Source organism: Columba livia, chromosome 19 (genome assembly GCF_036013475.1).
Source record: "Columba livia isolate bColLiv1 breed racing homer chromosome 19, bColLiv1.pat.W.v2, whole genome shotgun sequence".
Taxonomy (NCBI): Eukaryota; Metazoa; Chordata; class Aves; order Columbiformes; family Columbidae; genus Columba; species Columba livia.
This window is the reverse complement of record NC_088620.1, coordinates 8,819,358-8,840,640: the sequence shown is the minus strand read 5'-3', so window position 1 is coordinate 8,840,640 and position 21,283 is coordinate 8,819,358. Positions and strand designations below refer to the sequence as shown.

Genomic DNA, 21,283 nt, shown 5'->3' with positions numbered 1-21,283 from the left:
GGGTGAGTGAACACAGTGGTAGACTTTCCATTCACTCCACGCACTTCCTAACAAACAAATCTTGCTGGCTTGGCTGTGAATCACGGGTGCGCTTTGACACCAATGCAGGTTTGTAGAAAGTACCATTGTTTCCTGCCAAATAATACAGTGAAACTTGCCATCAGCTTCTCATTAACCCATCTTAGTGTCTTTGCTTTGGGTTATACTGTTACTGTTAGACGTTGTCTTTCTTCTTTAATGCAATTCACGCACACATGGTTTTGTCCTTATGTGCACCATAGCAAGTACCAAAGGTGAAGCAAAGGTGGTTTTGGGGATCCTTGTCCACTGGTGGATCTTAGCCATGTTTGTATTAAAAATATGTTGCTACTGTGTGCAGATTGAGCTTCTGTGACCAAGGCTGAACTTTTGCGACTGGCAAAAGTAGGTGTGACATGTCTGTGCTGACGTCTGAGATCTCACAGGGTTGGGATGGTGAAAATTAAAGGAGTAGACAAGACTGAGGCAACTTTTGACTCAGTTCTTCTGATGGATTTCCTGGCTGATGGGAGACTTGACAGGCAGAAAGGTATGGAGAGAGGTCTGCTGCTCTTTGGCTCTCTCTCAGCTGCCTTACCCCTGGCAGGAGAGAGGGGTGGTTGAAGGTGGTGGTGGAGCAGAGGTGCTGCCATCCCTCCCAACGCTTGAATTCCCCCCGGCAGAAGGCTAAAGTTGCGCCAATGGCCTCAAGTTGCACCAGAGAAAGTTCATATTGGATATTAGGAAATATTTCTTTCCAGAAAGCGTTGTGAAGCACTGGAACAGGCTGCCCAGGGCAGTGGTGGAGTCACCGTCCCTGGAGGGTTGAACAGATGGAGATGAGGTTCTCAGGGACCTGGGGTAGTGCCAGGGGTATGTTAACAGTTGGACTCGATGATCTTGAGGGTTTTTTCCAGCCCAAATGATTCTATGATTCTAAGTTGCATCAAACCAGTCCAAGGCGATGTTTGCATGAGTGGGAATAAAGCCTCGAAAGAATGAAAAATGTGGCCCCTTTTCCAGACTTCCAGAGACAGAGCTGCCTTCTCAAAGGATGAAATCAAACTGCAGGTACTGAAATCTCCTTGGAAGGAGGATTTGCCCACGTTTGGAGGCGTTTGCCATCGAGGTTTGTTGCTGACTCCCCACCAGCAATAGAGATGGTATAATAGAGGCTTCTTTTGCTGATATGACTCACATCTGTTCTCTGAACAGAAAAATTTTGACTGCAAAAAGCTCTAACTGAGGCTTCTCATCCTTTTTAACATTTCTATGCACCGTCTGGGCAGTAATTGTAATTTCATATGCAAACCAGGGCCGGTTTTGATGGGTGAGCTGAATGTGCATTTTCTTTCTGTGGGTTTATAAAGAGCATTTCCCCAGCAAAACCCCTTGTTTTGATTAAATAGTTGACTGGACCCAGAACGGTCTGTGATGTATAGAAGTACCAGTCACCACAGTGCATCAGTCGAGCCCCCTGAAGTGCAAAGACATCTGAAGGCCTTATTTACTCGGTATAAATCTCATGGTTAGAAATGTTGTTTTTCTTTTAAATTCAAATAGATGAACTGGAATAACTCCTCTTAGGGACATGCAGGTGGGGTGAACTCCTGGATGAACATTACTAAATGTTCAGGATGCCTTTATATCACTCACTGTGAGATCTATTGCTGTAATTATACTGAATAGATAAGTGGTCTAATTTTTGTGCACAGATGAAATTTGAACAGTAATCTACTAATCCAAAAGAGCTTTTTAAAAAGTGCAAAAAATCCCTGCTCCTTTTTCTCCCTTTAATATTAATCAGTAAGAACCAGGATCTGTGAAACCGTGGTCGTCTGTTCTGAAGGAACAAAACTCATTCAACACTCTTGAGATACAGAGGGTTGGGTTTTCCCCCATGTTCTTTCTTTGATTATTTTTCTAAAAAACTCTAAAATGGTAAGAGTCTGAGGACAAAATAGTGGATCTATCTGCTTAAAAAGAAATTTTAAAAATAAATTTTAAAAATACTACTAATAAAAAGATCAAGGTGAGTAATTTTCTTTGCTAATTCCAGGCTTTCATGCTATAACAAATTTATGAAAGAAGAGGTGCGAGCAGCGTGAAATCCATTTTTAATTCACTGAGGAGAGGTAATTAAATGCAGATATTCTCTGGTTCTTTAAGTAGATCAACCTTTATCTTAAATACATACTGAAACAGGCAACTAATTTCCGTGTGCATAGGTGATGACACACAGTTCCGTGAATAATTATGTTGGGTTTTTTTCCAATAATATATATTCAAGAGTTATGGGATCTTGAATTTTCAGATGAATCCTCATATTGCTGGTTAAATCCAAACCGTTGCATTTAGTAACTTGAAGTTTTTGTTGTATGGCTGTTGTTTAGTGCTTATTTCTAATAGGATCTAGAGGTATCAGTCGTTGCTTGGACATGAAAAGTGGCATGTTCTTAGGGCATTTTCTAGAATGGTAAATAAAGCAAAACCCAGCGTTTCACAAGCTGGGGATTCTTTTGTTTCCAGAAGTGCCGAACACCTGCACTTGCCATGATTTATTTATATTTTCCAGAATAAACTTGGTGTTCTTTGAGCAGTTTTTCCCACCCCAACCATCACAGCACATCTCTGCAGCATCCACCCGGCTGCAGACAGGCTGATAACACAGAGAGGAAAATGAAAAAGCTTCAATATCTCCTCCCCGGATGAATCTGTCATTGGCCATCCAAGAACCCAAATTGTTCTTGATCTCTATCGCTTGCTTGTGTATATTCACTGTCTGGGCCATCTGCTTTGTTTCCATCCTCACTGTGCAAAAAGGGGCTGTGACTTCATTCCCGGATGAGTTTTGTCTTGGCTTTTATCAAAAACCCGAAGCTCACGGTGGGACTTTGGCTGTAACAGAGTCTGGTCGGGGCAGCGCAGTGCATGGGCACTTCAGAAGAAAACAATAATTTAGAGTAAGTGTAATTTGACTGGATTTTAGGAGAAATTAATGGTTCCACATATTTAGACTCAGTGTGCTTTTTTTAAATCAGGCCGTAGTGATATGGCTTTTAACTTTCATATTTTTATTTTACTTTTAACTCGCCCTGTTGTTTATTGCAGAGGCTGCAATTGCTTGGTCACAATTCATAACTGAAATACCAAACAAATCTTGACGTCTTAGAGCAATAGGGAGCAGCGTGCAGGGTGGCGAGTTATGGTTGAGCGAAATAATTCTGTTCTTCTGAAGAAAGTCCAGCTGGTAGCAATATAACTTTTGCAATGTTAACACCAGGAAGCTTTGGCTTGGGTGAACTTCACAAAGCTTTACAAACCCAAGTGCTGCAGCTGCTTTCAAACCCAAAGCAGCAGCTTATAACGATTTTTCGTGCTCATAGGTGGCTATGGACACCACATGGGAGTGGCAGCGAAATGTGACTTTGGTTCTGTTCCACACCTTGCTCTGAAAGGCATTTCCAGTTTCAGTAGCAAGGACATGATATGTGGCCAGTATTATTTTAGGCTTAGCCCACGTTCCAAATTTAGGGTCTCTAGCTAATAGACATCAGTGGAAATGTGAAAGTGTTTTCGCTCTGAGAAACTGCAATAACAAAAATTCTGATATATGAAAGCAAAATCTAATTCAAGAATAATACTGGAAGAGCGTGATGCACATGGTTGCCGCTCATCAAGAAGAAAAGGTGCTAAAGCAGCCGAGCAGCAGCTCCCGGGGTCACTGGCAAAGCGAATTTAAACAGTAGCGGTGAGTTCGGCTGAAAGAAAATTGATTTATCAGATCAAACAGAGAGAAAACCTTCTGCTCTGTGTGTGCCCACTCCAGACTAGACTGCGGCTTTGTGTTTTCCAAGTGGAAAATGGAGACGTGGAGAGAGCTTCTCCGAGTTTATGAACAGAAAACAGTGTTTTAGTGGGAAGATTTTTGCACGGCGTTTTCCGTTGGCACTGTATTTTAACAAGAAATTCCCTTTCATCTGTAATCTTTCCGACCCATGACCTAACACGGAGGTGTTTTTAACATCAAATTATTATGTTCAGAGTCAGCTTTCATTCATTATTTACTAAAGTAAAATTTTAAGGATTGCATGTACATAGCTGATTAAACCGGTAGTTCTGGGAAGCAAAGTGCCATTAACTAAAGCAGTGTTTTCAAAGGTCATGGAAACAAAATCTTTAATCATTAAGGAATACCCTATGATTAGAATATGACTAAAAATATGCTTTCCTTTCTTGAACAATCTAAGCAGTGACTGGTTGCATTTTTAATTTATACCAATATTAGTCACTGCTTCATTAATATGAATTTTATTTGATTCTGCATTAATTTAATGGGTTTGTTCTTAGCCACAGGCAGGAGTTGTTGGACTGCTGACTTCTTAATCCAAGCAGAAACACTGGAGCTACTTAGAAAAGCGTATTAACAGTAATACATACTGCAACATTTCAGGCCCAGAGGACCTGAAAACTGAGTATATTGCCAGTACCCTTCAAAGAGCTCAAAGTATTCTGTAGACAGAAAATAGGGATGGGAAGTAATTGTAAAGACAGTGAATTAATCTTTGTACCATGTCTGTAAATCAGAGGTGATAAATGCAATTTTCTTAATGGATTCAGGAGGATTTTAAGAAGCAAACAGCAAACAGGATTTCAGATAAGGAGTTGGCTTCGTAAAGAGATAGTTTTCTCTTGTGGAAAGAAATATTTGTTATCACAAAGGCTCGTTTTTATCAGTTTGGCCAAGCCATGCTACGCTGCGGCGTATCGTGCAAACCGCAGATGGTTTGCGTTCATACAGCGCTTAATGATTGAAATAATTAACTGGACCAAACGCTGGAGGAAGCGATTTTGTCCTGTGTTTTTCCATCTCTTCTGCTATTCTTTGTGTGTGCATCAGCACCGCATCCCCACAGGCAGGGGGTTGTAATGAAACCATTTTGCTTTAAGGTGACGTTCCTGTTGTGCCAGGAGTAAGTTGAAAAGCAACAGGAGAGGAGAAGCTGCCACGCGTGTCCCTGTTCAGGTGCCGTGGGAACTTGTAGAAAGCAAGAGTCAGATAAATGTATTTGGACAAGCAGACAACACATTCCGTCCACTTGCTGCTGCTTTGGCTCTGAAAGGCCCTAAACACTGTCCCCGGAGGGACCGACCTGCTCGGTTGCTTTACTTCCAGTTTTCTCCAGCAGATTTGATTCGCACTGTCACTTGCTCCTGATGTTCTTGACTGGTTTGAACATGATAACGAGCTTGCAGGCAGGCTTCACATTTTCCTGATTTTGTTTTCACTGCCCTTTATTTCCTGATGATTTCTGTGGGTGCTGTATCTTTGCATGCAGAAAGAAGAAAGGATGCAGTTTTTACGTCTGAACCTCCTGCTCTTTGGCTTGCTAGTAAGCAAAGCCAGCGGGTGGCAATCACCTCCGCTAATTGTGTCGACGTTCAGGATGCATCTCATTTCTAGATGCAGAGACATTTGAGTCTGTAACTTCTGTGACTGTTTAAGGAAGGGATTTTAGCAAAATAGGCTTAGTTAATATGTGCATCACTTGGCTTCTCCAGGTTCTCAGGGGTGTACAGAGCTGACAGCACCTTTCAGTTAGTTATGAGTCATGTACCGTGGAAGCTTTAGCACCTCAGAGATAATTTAAAGGCTGATTTGTGTTCTTGGCATAAAAGAAACACATCTAAAAAACCTTTCCTGAAGTGATGCATCTTGTGTCAGATCTAGCAGCAGGTCATGAGTTTCCCCTCTGTGCTGTGTGATGAGCACCAGCCCTGCATCCTCATCCTCCTCACCACATCCAGGCTGAGTTAGATTTTCTTTATATCTTGGCTTTGGGCTCAGCTCAGGCACTTATGGAGGGGCTGTGTCCATGGAAATTGCCTGATGGCTTGTTGTGTGTTTTACTTTGGAGAGTCTCTGCAGGGAGGCTGGGGCTTCGCATCCCACCCCTGCGTGGTGCCCGTGGAAATGAAGCGCTGGGTGGTGCATGTGGAATAGGTGGTTGTGCTCTTCTTCCCCGTGCTCATGGTTTGTAGATAAATTGAAGGTTTCAGTCAGCATAAGGGCAGCTTCCCAACTCTTAACTCGTTAGTACTAGTCATTACTTCACTGTTGACAGCTCGCTCTGGCTGTTCAAGGCACAAAACACAAGCTGGTCCCTGCCCCAAGGACTTTCATTACCAAGTGAGAAATGTCCGCTGTGAACAACAGTCTGGTGGCAGCTCAGACATGCATGTACACGTCCCTAAGCTGCCTTGTTTCCCTGAGCCTGTGCTGCTAAAGAGGAGGTTTATTTTTGCAGCCCAGCTCCGTTTAGCAGAGCTGGATCCAGAGCACCCTGTCCATCCTGGAGGGTGTGCAGGACATCCCGGGACACCCGTCCCAGGCAGCTCTGTCCCTCTGTGCCCATCTCTGCTGACATGAAGAGCTGTGAACACACCTGTCCCAGGCAGCTCCATCCCTCTATGTACATCTCTGCTGATGTGGAGAGCTGCAAACACACGCGGCTTCTCATGGGAAATCCTGGGCAGTCACAGGCTTTGCATGTTACTCATGAATTCTTTCTAAAACCAAGTAAATCTGCTGGTGAGTGACACCATTTCAATCTCTCTTAATGCTGAACTGGAAAGAAATGGCCAGTTATTGCCTGCAAGTTGTTGCCTGCTATGGTGTGGCCGTTCATCCTTGTGCCAGCGTCACTGGGTTGGCTTGGGGATGCTCTCTGCTAAGGACTCTGCTTTTCCTTTGGTGTGGGATTTGTGGCGAGTGGGGCTCTAAGCTATGTTTCCAGTGCCTTCTGGTCTCATTTATGTTCAGAACTGTGATTTTTGTCACCTGTTCCTCTGCTGTGGTGTTAATGGGGCACTCAGCTGCTAGAAAATCGGTCCTCTTGGGAAGAGGGGACGTAGATTTTTAGTTTTGGTGATGAGCTCTGCTCACTCCGATTCCTCGATTAAATCAGATTCCTTCACATCCACATGGGTTCCCTCATCCCGTCTGCAGTGCGTGTTTAAGAAGTAGTTTTGTCTCTTTAGCGGAAGCAGGCAGCAGCGCCCTCCGTACAGATCCGACCCCAGCACAGCTCAGCCATGCAAAGCCTTTCCGACAGCTCCCCCGTGCTACACGAACGCTCTCCCCCAGGGTCCCCACATGGTGACAGACCCTGGCAGTCCAAATCAGCACATACACATGCAAAAGCCGCTTTTTTCTATTGTCAGGGGAGTCCAGAAAGCATGTAAGGAAAAATGCATCTGCCTCCCTATTTCCACAGCCTGGTGTGTAGTGTGTGAAGTGCTGGAGGTGGGTGAACCCTCTGGCTGCAGAGATCAGCCCGAATGGTAAATGGAGACATCTGAGCAGGCTGCTGGAATGGAAGTCATTTTCCTCTCTTTGTTAGAAGAAGTTTCATTAAGGAAGAAAATGGGTGCTGATCCTCCACCAGGCTAAATCCACAGCTCCGCCCTAAAAGCCAGTGAGTTTGCTTTGATTTTGTGCAAAAGCAGAATTTGACTTGCAGGCTTTAGGAGGAAAGAAAAAAAGCCTTCCCTTCCTCCAGTCGCTAGCCAGGTGATCCATTTGCGTGTGGTGGTCAGAAACCAAGTGCTGTGCTGAAAAATCAAAGTATGAAGGCAATGCCAATGGAGGCGTCTCCATCATAGTGATGAGAAAGACAGAAAAGAGTGGTGTCTCCAGGGGATAGAGGTGCTGTCATCACATCCGTGACCCTCCCAGTCCCTCAGGTCTTTTCATGGTACACAGAACAGTTTTATTTTCTTGTACTTTTTTGGACTCGGTGATGCTTGGGCTGGATGGTCCATCCTCACCTCGGAAGGATGCTGCAGGGTGAGAGCAACAGCTCTTCTGCGCCAGCGGCCAGTGGGGTGTGCAGCCTGAAAAGGGCTCTCGCTGGGTGGGGGGGTGGTCACAGGGGGCTCAGATCCTCAGGGCCAGATTTCATTCCCCCTGCTCCTCCCACCAATCTAACTCGTCTTTCTTGCTGCAAATTTTGCTCATCCAGATGTTTCCAGCTGGGGACAAAGGTGCTCTTAACTGTGGGGAAGCTTTCTAGGCTGTTTAAAAGCTCTGGCTGTGCTATATGACTTTTGTGCACAGAGACTTTAACCCTTTGCACTATACCTGAGGCTTCCAAGGGGGGATGGCAACATTTTAGAAATCAAGATACCTTCTTTCCAGAGGGCCTGTTTCATAGTGCCTAATGCGTGTGGGGGCAAACTAACACTGATGATCCTGCTGGCTTTCCCTGCTCATGTTCTCCGCCAGCCATTCTCTCTCCATTCCTTTAATTTCTTGGCTCAACCCTCTAATCCCCTGTATTAGCTGAAAATTTCCTCTTTTTTTTTTTGGTTGCTCTTTAGAGAACTGATGCACCATTGGGCACTAACTTTACATCTTCCTCCCCTCCTTTAGCAAGCAGCAGAATTCCTCCAAATCCAAGTCGGTTTGGGAACAGAGGACCAGCCAGATCCGGATGCACAATTTCCGAGCCAGCTGCGAGGCGCTGTACAACGAGCTGGACCCGGAGGAGCGGGTGCGTTACGCCACCACCCTTCACATTCGGCCCGACATGAAGACTCATTTGGATCGACCACTGGTGGTAGAGCCGAGGGCCGAAGGGAGGAACAACATCAGCAAGCTGAGCCCTGTGGACGTGCAGGAGGTGGAGCAGAGCAAAGTTGGCTCTACCGATGGGGCAGAAGCTCCACGGAAGCACCACCGGCATCGGGAGAAGGACAAACTGGGCGAGCAGGAGAAGGGTGACGTGACTAAGGATGAAAATGGGGAGTCTGGTGCCAACAATAAGGAGGAGCGGCACAGACAGCACAGGAGCCGCAGCAAGGAGGTGGAAGGGGGGGGTAAGGAAGGGAAAAGCGAGCGCAGCAGGGGTCAGGATGGGGGAAAGAGGCACCATCGCCGAGGGTCGGTGGAAGAAGGTGCTGAGAAGGAGCACCGCAGGCATCGGACTCACCGGCACTCCGCCGAACGGCAGGGCAAGGAAGGCAACGGGACGGTCAACGGGGCCAGGGGCGAGCGGCGTTCCCGACACCGGGGAGGGTCGAGGGCTGCGAACCGGGAAGGGGAACCCGGGTCCAAGGGCGAGAATGGAGAAGAGCCTCACAGGCGGCACCGGTTCAGGAACAGGGCGCTGTCGACGTATGATTCGGTGGAGAAGGAGAGCGGGGAGAAGGAGGGGGAGGCTGGCGAGAAGGAGCACCGGAACCATCAGCCCAAGTAAGTGAGCGCTGCGTGGCCGGGCTCGTCCCTGGGACGGCTTGGGGGCACAAAACCCCAAACATGGTTCGGGAAATGACTTATTCTAACCTGCAGTTCTGCTTTGCTTAAATTAATAACGACAGAGGGTCCCAAAGATGATTTTGGTCCGTGATGGACCATAGCACAACTCAATTTTACAGAAGGAAATATTGATACAAATACCAACAGAGCCTCTAGGACATAATGTGGAGCAGCAAATTTCGCAGCCTCTGACAGAAGTTTTCAAGACATTTTTAAATGGCAGCCAGTCTTGCTTATTAGACCTTTGTGGGTTTTTTTTATGTTAAACCTGTCAGCTGCATCACCAGTTGTTACAGCACGTGGCTTCTTCCATTAAGAGCAATGATGTACCCCATTTGGTTTAATTCTTATGTAAGTCAAGTGAGAAAAATAGTACTCGTGAAGCATTTAGAGTAGTTAATAAAGAAGGATAGATTGCCTTTTCAGCTTTATTAGTCTGATGGAAAAGAAATTTCACTGGGATTCTTTAGAACAGAGTTCATGTCACCATGGAGAGTTGTGAGTGGCACTGCGATAATAATTTTCCTGTCTATATTATCTTCCTTTCAGACACATTTCAAAACACTTTGCATACGGTTTAGTTCCATCACGTGCACAAGCTCACTTTCCTCCTCATGGAAACAGAGATGCTGCTGCAGAGGAATGCAGAAGCTATTTAGCTGCTCACAGCAACACTACAGAGTGGTTTAGGGCTGGAAAAGACAATCAGCAATTTTAAATAATCCCGCAGGAGAACATTAAGAAGCAGCACATCAGACTCCATTTAGAAACCAGCTGATGCTGGAAAGCTAATGTCACTGTTACAGGAAAGTGCCGTGTGGTCCTTGCTTATGAACCTCAGTTCTGAGTCTCATTAAATCGAATAAAGTGATGTTCATTGGCGCAGTTCCTCTCAGTATTGTACATGGATGTTGGTCCAGAAGGTCCCAGAGGAAAAGGTCACATACTGTGCTATTAGTAAGCTGTCCTGCAGTCTGTGGCTTATCTGCAAAGGACTTTCATGAAGAAAACAGTCTATGAAACCCAGCAAGAGGTGCAGCATCAGGGGACATGTGTTCTCTGAGTCATTCTCAGGACATATTTACTAAAAATCTGTTTTTCGGCCTTAGGGAGAATCAGTGTGAGATTGAGGCCAGTGGGAGTGTGAGTGTCCCGGTGCACACCCTTCCCAGCACCTACCTGCAGAAAGTGCTGGAGCAGCCGGAAGATGCCGACAACCAGAAGAACGTGACGCGGATGATTCAGCCGCCTCTGGACAAAACCACCACTGTGAACATCCCCGTCACTATCACCGCCCCGCCGGGGGAAACCACCGTCATACCAAGTGAGTGTCTTGGGCCCTCTGCTTTTTGCTGTTGAAATTGCTAGAAAAGAGACAACTTTCCAAGGAGCTAGCAGCGCACCTTGGGTGATGGGGGGCTCTCCTGGCCACCGCCATCCTTGCGATAAGTGGACAAGAGAGTTTGTTGGTGACCTGGGCTCTTATAGTTCATGCATTTTGCAAGAACCCAGAACGCAAGGGCCATCTATGGATCTGGAAAGCACCGTGTAAGGTTCCCCGGATGTGGTTCACCCTGAGCACATCCAAGATACAAAGAGCAAGCAAAACAACAAAATGTAGTAACAAAACTGGGCAGTAAAACTGCTGCAAACCAGTCAAGACCTTGTTGCGAGCACGGGAGTAGATCCTCTGCATTATCACCTTCCTCTGCTGCCGTGCTGCAAACTCCCACCCCAGCAGCCCTGTGCTATTGTTCCTCTGGTGCCCTGGGGGCCTGACTGACCCCCCAGCAAGAGACAGTGGCGACAGTGGCATTGCATTTGAAGCCACCAACTCAATTCACGCTTCTTGGTTCATTAGCAGACCTGGCTGTGGAGCAGCAGGTCTCCCCTGGCTGCAGAGCTCTCACAGCATCCACGGAGTGACTCTGCTGCTTCAGATTCCTGCAGGCTGTGTAAATTCAGAGCTTTTTGCACACCTCTGCATCTCGGTTTCAGCAGATCCACCTTAGCTTCTCCTCTCCCAGAGCTCTGTGCCTTGGATCTATCAGCACAGATCGATGCTGTTTTGCAGATAGTCCCAAGATCATCATCCCCACGCTCTGCTCTGCACCTCCAGCCTGTTCTGAGCAGCGTGTGGCTCATCCTGGCTGTGTAGGCTCAGCCTATAGAGAGGTCTTGAGATCTGGGGATGCCCGGGAGAGACACAGTATCACATCCAAGAAATCCTCAGGCTGCTAGGACAATGCTTTCCAAGAGCCACATCCATAGCTACGCATTTTGTTGTTTGCTTGTTTGTTTTTTCACTGTGTTTTCAGCCACCCAAGACTTGTCTGTTTGTTGTCTGTCTTCTTAAATGGTAATTTTACTATGTGGCAATACTGAGTTCCTGCCAATCACAATTTATCAGGCACTCTCTGGCCATTTCCTATGTATCTGGTTTGAGATAATGTAGGGAGTTTATTGAACATGTCACTCACATATAATGAAATGTCATTCTGTTGCAAAATAAAACAAAAAATAATAAAAAAAGGCACCTAACATGTAATAAGTGGGTGGGATTTTGGATTCTAAATCCTGTGAATTAATAGACAAGTATATATACCTGTCTGAGAAGAGAATTTGCAGCATAAAATGTTTTCAAGTTTGTATATTGGAAATTATCTTAGGTAAATTATCCTATAAATCCACTGCAAGGAGCCTTATGATCAGAATCAGAGTGTGTATTTCTACCCTTTGGGAGTGAGGTTCAGAACAATCTTCTAGAAGGGGTCACATAAGTTAAAAACCTGATGTGAGATGGAGCTGGACACCTTTATACATGGGGTGCTGCGCCAAAACTGGGGTGCACTGTGCAGGCACGAAGCAGGGGGGTCCAAGAAGTCCCTTCCATGTCTGTGTTCCTAATGTTGGGAAGTTCAGCAGCCTTAGCCCCAAAATTGTTAAAGCTCATCTGTTAATTGGTGCTTTTCCATGTTCCAAAGGCAATTGTGCTACTGATCTCTATGGGAGAAGATACAGAATTATGAGGCTGGTTAGACTTGCTGTCTTTTTCTTCTTTCCAAGGATCCCTAGTTGATCCTCTCTCCCTAATAATTTATGATATTTGGGATGGGATTTCCATCCCCCATTTGGCAGCTAATGTGAGATTTCTTTGTTTGTCTGCATTGGGCATCTTCATTTCCTCACCATTTCTGATGTATTGCTCATCAGCGCAGCAGTTAAGGAGTATAATTGCAGTGTATATCATACTGTAGTAAATAGCGGCAATAATAATCAAATGATTGTTCATCACATTTAATCATCGGATTCAAAGGCTGTTTGCTATCCCAGCTGCATTGTTTGCATATCCAGCTGTTGCAGGCAGGCTGCTGTGGGGAGACTGCAGATTTTTAACTCTCTCGTTTCTGTTTCCTTCAATTCACATTGCAGTGAACAGCGTGGAATTTGAAAGCAAAACAGAGGAGAAGAAAGACGATGACTTGACAAAAGATGGGCCTAAACCAATCTTGCCTTACAGTTCCATGTTCATCTTAAGTCCTACAAATCCGTAAGTCCTCTGACTATCTAATACCTCTTATGGGTTATTTGAAGCAATAACATTAGTTTGATCCTCATCTCTGCCAATCAAACACGTTGGGAAATTAAATAAAAGCTTATATACACTGCGGACCAGATGTTGGGATATTTATTCCTAAGGGGATAAACTGCCAGTATAGGGAAATGATGATGCTTTGTGCATAGACCCTTAGTGCCCTACTGATGGTCAGGTGAGCTGTAGACCATTGAAGAATGGGAGGATGGAATGTCCCTGGGAGAAGATGCGACCAGGAGAAGCAACTTGGGGGGTGGTTTTGGTGTCATCTAAATCTTGCAGCTTCCTCAGCTGGAACTCACGTTCTTTCCATGCTAGTAACCTCACATCACTGAAAACTTTGAACTTCTGGGAAAAAAGTGAATATTTTTCATTTGCCAAGGCTGAGAGTACAGCTTGTGGGATCTGCTGGGATTACAGCGTTTCTTCCGCTTCAGGCATCTGTGCCTCATGGGGAGCTTTGTACTCAGAGCCTGTAAACACTAAATGTCTTGCTCCGAAGGGCTGCAGGATGAGACAAGAGCAGCAGGGGTTGTAATAATTGTAGCATGAAGGCCTGTGAGTCATTTCAAGCAGTAACTTAAGGTAACGGAGGGCATTGGAAACTTCTGCCAACACAGAGATCTACTAGGAGCAGATGTGATCATTTCCCTCTGGCTCCAGTAGACTTGTTGCAAATCCACGATGTTGCCCTCTGAGGTTGTACCCTGCATGCTCAGATAACCCCAAAAGCTGGACTAAAAGGCCACTGAGAAAAAATCAAAGCTCACTGGGAGAGAGAAGTTCTAGTAACATAGGGCTAAGGGGAAATAACGAGATGAAGATGGAGCTTGAGGAACATCAGCAACTTGTTCTTCCTCTGGACACGATGCAGGCCCAGCGGGATCTCAGGTGTTTTGGCTGGTGTTGACTTCTCCAGAGAGGTCTTCCTGCTTTTTAGGGTACAAAGGTTTTCCCCTTCTGGGAAGAATCAATGGAATGTATCACTTTCCAAGTGCCACCCGCCCTCCTAGAACAGACATGCATTTGATGAAATGATTTCTCAAGCACTGCTGGCAGTTTACAAATTCTCCTGCATCTCACTGCTGGTATAAATGATGAAGATTTAAAAATAGGCACTTGTTATTTCTTCGATGAATTGGGTTTGATGCATGAATTACAGTTACAAATGTTGTCTTTCACTTCTATGGATTCACAGAGCACAAAGATGATAATCCTGTTCCGTCAGATTGATAACCAGAGTTGAGGGTCCACAAAAGCACTTTTCTTCATGTTATTCTGTATCAAATCTGTTTGTAATTCTTTTTGGTTCTGAGTCTGTCAGCAATCCAGAGAAAATGAGTATATAAGTACATGTGAAAATTTAATTCTATCTGTTCAGGTATTTGCTTAGAGAAAATGTGATATAGTAGCTGAATTACATTCTCAGATAGCAAGATTGTTGGCAAGTTACACCCATAATTTGATTCTCAGACAGAACCTAAGTCCTTTATTCAGATGACAAATAAGGTGCAAATGTAGAGTTGTACGTGCAGGTCAGTATTTGTGAATTGTGGTCAGATAGCGTTATGAGCTGAAATTTGTGAATAGTTTCGCATTGCTTAGAACTCGAGCATTTGTCACTTTTCTTGGGCACAATTTGTGAACAAAAAGATTAGGTTAAAGTAATCAAATACATTACTGCAAAGTTTATAAAGCATATCTTAGAATAAAGTACAGGCAGAAGTACTTGGCAAGAGAAATTGCTAGAAGTAATGTAATACTCATAGCTACCAAGCCGCTTTCAGCTAGGAGTCTCAAAGTGCATGGCTCATATCTCAATTTTAAAGGGATTAGTCGATATTACAAGGATTTCAAAACTAGTTTTGAGTTCACAGGACTTTTACATGTGAGTTCAAAGTGAAAAGAATGGGGGGGGGGTGGTATATAAACACAGTTTGTAGGATTGATTCTCAATGCTTGAAAGCTCTCAGTGCCCCCTTGATGGATGTCATTGCTTTGTAGAGGGGGCAGGGAGCAGTGCAGAGATGTTAGACATCTGTAAATCTCACCACAAACTGGAGTTTAAAGCCATCGATCCTGGGTTTTGTTTTCTTATTATCATAAGAGGAATCCAAAGGGTGATATTCCTGGTGAACTTTGTCCTTCTGCCACTCTTTCATACTGCTGTGCTTGACTTGCACCCCCTGCAATCCCCTCCCTTGTGCTTCCTTTTGTAGGATTCGGCGTCTGTTCCACTACATCGTCAACCTGCGCTATTTCGAGATGGTCATCCTCATCGTCATAGCCCTCAGCAGCATTGCCCTGGCTGCAGAAGACCCCGTCCAAGCCGAGTCCCCAAGGAACGATGTGAGTACCAACCAACACAAACACAATAAAGTTGTTCTGCTTCTCCCAGCAGTTTTGCACATGGTGCGTCTGTTCCCATCTCCAAAGGTTAACAAGGTGCACTGGCAAGCAGAAAACTGGAGCTTTCTCTAATAATGTATTCGACTAGCTTGTCCCACTATCAAAATGCTCACAATTCCTGCCCCTTCATGCTGTTTCAACCACATCTGATTATAAGAACCTAAAAATCATTGGTGATTTAGCTGGTGTGAATTATGTGGGTGAAGCCTGAAAAGCTTTTGCATTGTTTGGCAATGGGAAGGTCACAACCCAGGGCTCACATTGTCCTAAGATCCCCATCTTGCTAAAGCAGAGCTTGAGGAAGTAAAACCAGCTATGACTTGTTATCTTGGTGGGGCATGGCAGCAGCCTCCTAGAACTAGTAGAAAATCTGCTTGTCCATGAATGTCAAACCAAACTCGGAGACTTTGGGTGCTGTTATAGCAGGAGTAGGAGTCAGTCACCTTTCACATGAGAGTACGTGGCCCAGCAGTGTTCATGAGGCAGATAGCTGGGGGTCTTTTTTCAACCACATTCACGTGAGAACATTGGCACAGAGCTGGTCACAGTTACATGGACCCCACAGAACTGAAGATTAAGTGTAGAAACTGCAAGATGCAGTTGCCTAATTTTGCACTCTTTAGGGTAGATAGTTGCAGTATGCAGATATCATGTGATACTTACATTGACTTAATATCCATTTGCTATGTATAATCGTGTGAATCTGACTGTGAATAGATGCTTCCCATCCACAGAATTATGTTAAAATATAGGAGATCTATAGATATTTAATGGACTGGTATTGCCTCCTGTGTCTCAACCTGCTCAGTATTGGCTTTTTCCAGACAAGGACCCACTAATTCCTGTATTGGTAATGAGCTGAAGTAGCTATGAGCCATCCCTCTTCATCCTTAATAACCGTGCAATCAGTTTTACCAGACTTTATCACTCTCTTACTCTCCTGAGGTCTTTAATGGTACTATCATCAGCTACACCAGAGAGAAGCCCAGGCTGCGACACACATGCTGCAAACAAGCTCTTTAGGAAAGGATATTCAAATATTTCCATTTGGAATATCCATTTTGCCTTAATAAACCTGCCAGATACGCAGGTGCGCTGAAGCAGCCCATGGGCAGGCATACTGCAGTCTGGCAAGGACTGGAAAAAATGTTGCTGTTTGAATCAGACGATTCGAGTTTGTGCCTGAACTGTTTTAAAGCATCTCATGAGATGACATATGTGAGATGGGGATTGGTCTCTTCTCCCAGGCAGTCAGAAATAGGACAAGGGGGCATGGGCTTCAACTCTGCCAGGGGAAATTGAGGCTTAGAGCTGAGCTCAGCACTCTCTAGAACTACCTGAAGGGCAGTTCTAGCCAGGTGGGGATTGGTCTCTTCTCCCAGGCAGTCAGCAATAGGACAAGGGGCCATGGGCTTCAACTCTGCCAGGGGAAATTGAGGCTGGAGATCAGAAAGCAATTCTTTGCAGAGAGAGTGGTCAGGCATTGGAATGGCTGCCCAGGGAGGTGCTGGACTCACCGGCCATGGAGGTTTTTAAACTGAGATTGGACATGGCACTTAGTGCCATGATCTAGTGAATGGACTGGAGTTGGACCAAGGGTTGGACTGGATGATCTCTGAGGTCTTTTCCAACCCAGTCGATTCTGTGATATACTTATTGTATCAAATAGGCCATTGATAGAATAAACTTTTTGCTCTTTGCAGATTATTTCAGTGTGTAGTCTCCCCTAATGCACATTTCTCTTCCCCATTTAGGCTCTGAAATACTTGGATTATATATTTACGGGCGTCTTTACCTTTGAGATGGTGATCAAGGTAAGTTGTTTTCTTTTCAAGCAGAAAGGTTCATCTCTTCCTTTCGGTTTTACACTCATCTGCTTCTGGGAAGCCAGATAAAGAGAGCGGAACATGATGGAGCTCCCTGGGGCAGCTGGGCAGGTGGTGGTGACGGAAGACTTTAACTCAGGAGCTGTGCTCAGAAGTAGCCAGTGCACAACAAATGCCTTTCTGTGGTGGCTCTTCTGGTTTCCTTAATCTCACATTTTATGGAGGAAAATCAGGCTATCTTTTGTTGCTGTGGTTGTGTAAGACAATAAGAAATGTGGGTGCCTGATGCAGAAATATCTGCATGTGGATAAGGACACAGGAGCTGATAGAGCTTACTGAGGCACATCTGATACCTCCCTTTTCCTTTGCTGGTCAGAAATACTTATAGCAACTGACTCTTGGTTTGTCCTGTTTCAAAATGTCAAGGGTTTATCATCTTTACTCAGCGGAATGATAGTTTTTGCTAAGACGATGGAGTGATAACTTTCCAGAAAGCACGACTCTAATAGTCAGGATTTATTCTTGGGGTAACAATGGACTTATTTTTGCTGCCAGGGCAAGATGCAGAAGAGATGCAAGATTGTTTGTTCGGTAAAAGGATGTGAAGCTATATGAGGAAAGCAGCTTTACATGGGTAGTTATAGGGCTCTCGGAAAAGCAGATGAAATGTCTGGCATGGGCTTGGAAACTCAAGTCTAGAAGGTCTTTAGCAGCACTGTAAGGCGAGACTCATCTCGCACAGGAGCAAGTCAGGCTGCGCCGAGCAGCATCTTTCAGCACGTGCCCTGGAGCAAACATATTTCTCTGTTGCATTTGACTGTGGGTCTTCCCGTCCTCTCTGTGTTTTATGGTGTAACATCCTGTGCCAGTTGTTAATTCCTATCTGTTAGTTGGGGGTAGAATAAAATTAAACTGTTTGGCTATTACATACGCAGACTGCTTTTCCCATAAACTAACATGTGTCTGTGCAAAGAATCCCATGCAGCAGTTGGCACTCGTGTCTCTCATGTTTCTGGTTACAGTTTATTGACTTCAGCTTTAGTTTTGACAGAGCTCTTGGTGCCTGTTAGAGGTAGACAGCTTGGCCGAGCGTCTAGGGCAGGGCTGTAGGAGTAGTTATATTTATACAGTCCTAAAACTACATTCAGCCCTTTGAAGGCAACCGCAAGGTTGGTGTGGCCCCTGCTGAAAATGAGTTTGACGCCCCTGCTCTAGAGGTTACCTGGCTGCTGTGAAGCCCTGAAGAAGAGCTTGCAAAGGGTCATTTGATCAAGGACATTCCTCTGTACCTCGGTAGCGTTGATTTGGTACTTGTTTTAGTAAAACTCTTTCTTTTCCTGTGTTTTCTCCCAAGATGATTGACTTGGGGCTGTTACTCCACCCTGGCTCCTACTTCCGTGACCTGTGGAATATCCTGGACTTCATTGTGGTCAGTGGGGCCTTGGTGGCATTTGCCTTCTCGTAAGTACATTTTCCTTAACATCCCAATTTCTAGGAATAGGTTACAGAGGAGGCAGGATGCTGACCTGGGGCTGCTTGAAGTGTAGTGTTTGTGGCTCAATTTCTTAGCAAAATATTCAGTTTCTGCCCTTTATCGTCTTGTAGCTGGGAGGAAGAAAAAGAAAATACCTAAATTTGTGTTGTAGAATCTATTGAAAATTCTCCCACCGTTAGGGTAAGTCCATTCAAACACTGAACCAAGATTTTTGTGACCTTCTGGCCGACTCCTTTTCAAGGACACATTATAACAGTTTGTGGCAGTCTTTCGTCTTCAGACAATTGTTTTAAAAGATGTTCTTACTTTGAAAAAATAGTTAATGAAATCAGCTGGTAACTCAGTGGACTCTGCCAAACATTATTCCTAGAGTCATGGGTATTTCTGGTTCATATAACTTGGTATTTCTCTCCTCCTCTCTCATTCAGGGTACTTGCATTTCCAGAGTTTCACTTCTAAGGCTGATTGCACCCTCCCTCTATTACAGCTCTCTGTTTATGACAATAAATAATGTTCTTCTTTAATGTCATGGAGGATTTCGAGCAACAGACACAGAAGAACGTCTTTTAAAAACAAAGATTAGTGTTTCGTTTGAGCATTTTTTTCTGAAGAGACCAGAGGAAGAGCGATGTGGGTCCTTCAGAACCTGGGGAGCTCAAAGTTGGCTGGTGGAAAGAAATGTTCCACCTGTAGTACCAGGCCAAGGAATAATGGTATTGTGAGTGTTTTCCCAATAAGCTCTTAGGAGATGACCTGGAAATAGACTACAAGACTTGGCCAGTTCAATATTCTGCTAAATTAGCCTTGAGTAATTACTGTGAACATTTAGCCCGTGCCCAAACTCCCCTCACGCGTTTTGTTGACGTGATGATTGGTGAAGGCGAAGAAATTATCCATGTTTTACGTGCTATTTAGAAACAGCATTCACCTTAGTCAGGGAACTGTGGAAGTGTATCTTGTACCTTTTAGACTGACGGTAATTTTTAGGCAGACAGCCACAGGTGATGAAAAAATATCGGCATGTCCCTCACAGCGCACAAAGTTACTGGGACCTTTCTGGTGAGGTTGGCCTGGAATATTGCTCAGGAGCTTTTCATCTTCTGAGGTGTCAAAATTTGTTTCACATTAAGACCGTGAGATTTGTATTTTAAATCTTCTATTCTTCATAGCAAATGCTGGATTTAAAAAAAAACAACTCTGAGCTACTTTGACCAAGGAGTAGATGGACACAAGTTGATGGGATTGACATTTATGAGTTTTGAGCCAGTTGAGGAGTGACACTTGGCGATATTGGGCTTTCTGTGCCCAATCCTACACCAGAGAATTGGTTAGATCTTGGAGCAAGTTGTATCTAATATAAGTTTTTCAAAGGGAGACTGTCCTCTCCTCTTTAAAGACTTTGTCACTATTCATTAAAATTCATTTTCTGAGGAGCCGAGTGCCATTATCTCAAGTTAGAATTGCTGGTCTGGTGAGTGTCTTGCTTATCTAAAATTTGGCATCCAAAACCAGGCTGCTTTTTAAGCTTGACCAAACATGTGTGTGGCTTATTTTCCCTGCACATTAAATGTGTTAGCGTAAAACCTTTCTGAACTGGATGTGGTCAAACTGAGTTAAGCAAAAACTTACTGTAAAAAAGTTTAGCAAGTTAACGGAGCTCCTCTGAATTGGAGAGAGGTATAAAAGTAAAACAGTATTAGTCACAAGTATTAGTTTGGAAAACAATATTACTCAAGTCTGCGGTTCACTGAGAATTTCTCTTTTCCATTAAGAATTCAGATTTTCAAGGCAGACCGGTAGAAAAGGGGCATTTTGTGAGCCCTTCAGAACAGCTTCATGTGCTGTGAGAACAAACATCAGGGTTTGCCTTTAAAACATCGGCTCTTTGCACAGGATTTTCTTTTGGACAAGTTATGGATTAAAATGAATGCATTTTAATCCTTCTGAGTCTTTTTATGCTCAGGTTTTATATTGGGCCATGAATATCTAGCAGCACCTTGTCAGCCTTTAAAGAAATTATAATACCTGCACATCCCCTGACTGTGCTTCATAATAGCATGCCCCAAGCTGCTATTTTACATGCTCCTTGAGTAAGTATTGAGCAGGGATTTACAGAAAATGAATGCATAAAACCTACCTGACTATTTGCTGTCTCGCAGATTAAAGCAAGTCAAACCTATTTCTGAGACTCGGAAAGATTTGCATTTCTTCTGTGATTTGTATTGTGGCCGCAACCTCTGCTGCGTGTCCATGTTTCAGCCGGCGATGAGGGTGGGCATCCAGTTCAGAGAATGCTTGTAGTATCTCTGGTGTAATCTGAGAGCAGGAAATCCAGTCGTTAGTAGATGAGATGACATTTTCTCTGCTTCTGCTGGTCCCGTTACAAATAATAACCAGCCTGGGACTGCGCAGATGAAAATTGGGGAGATAATCATGTCCTTAGCTCAAGTGCGTTGTTTGGTTCAACCAGACGGACATACTGAGCCTGCTGAATTTTGATAATCCCCAAAACGAGCTTTTGGAAAATAAACGGAGTAATTTTCATTGTTTTGTTAGTGGGATTTTTCTAGCAAACACTGCAGTCCTGTCACCCATCGTCAGTATCACTGTACGACTGTATT

The 21,283-nt window shown here is 44.5% G+C and overlaps 1 protein-coding gene across 16 annotated transcripts in view; it reads left to right on the top strand.

Moving 5' to 3' along the window:
• CACNA1B (calcium voltage-gated channel subunit alpha1 B) overlaps nucleotides 1–21,283 on the top strand; it is a 277,816-nt gene that overhangs the window by 189,928 nt on the left and 66,605 nt on the right. For all 16 annotated transcript variants that reach the window (XM_065035994.1, XM_065035985.1, XM_065035997.1 and 13 more), the window contains 6 exons: nucleotides 8,453–9,274; nucleotides 10,447–10,661; nucleotides 12,770–12,887; nucleotides 15,152–15,281; nucleotides 17,096–17,155; nucleotides 18,522–18,628. In XM_065035994.1, the coding sequence (XP_064892066.1) occupies nucleotides 8,453–9,274; nucleotides 10,447–10,661; nucleotides 12,770–12,887; nucleotides 15,152–15,281; nucleotides 17,096–17,155; nucleotides 18,522–18,628 (1,452 nt within the window). The remainder of the gene's footprint in view (nucleotides 1–8,452; nucleotides 9,275–10,446; nucleotides 10,662–12,769; nucleotides 12,888–15,151; nucleotides 15,282–17,095; nucleotides 17,156–18,521; nucleotides 18,629–21,283) is intronic.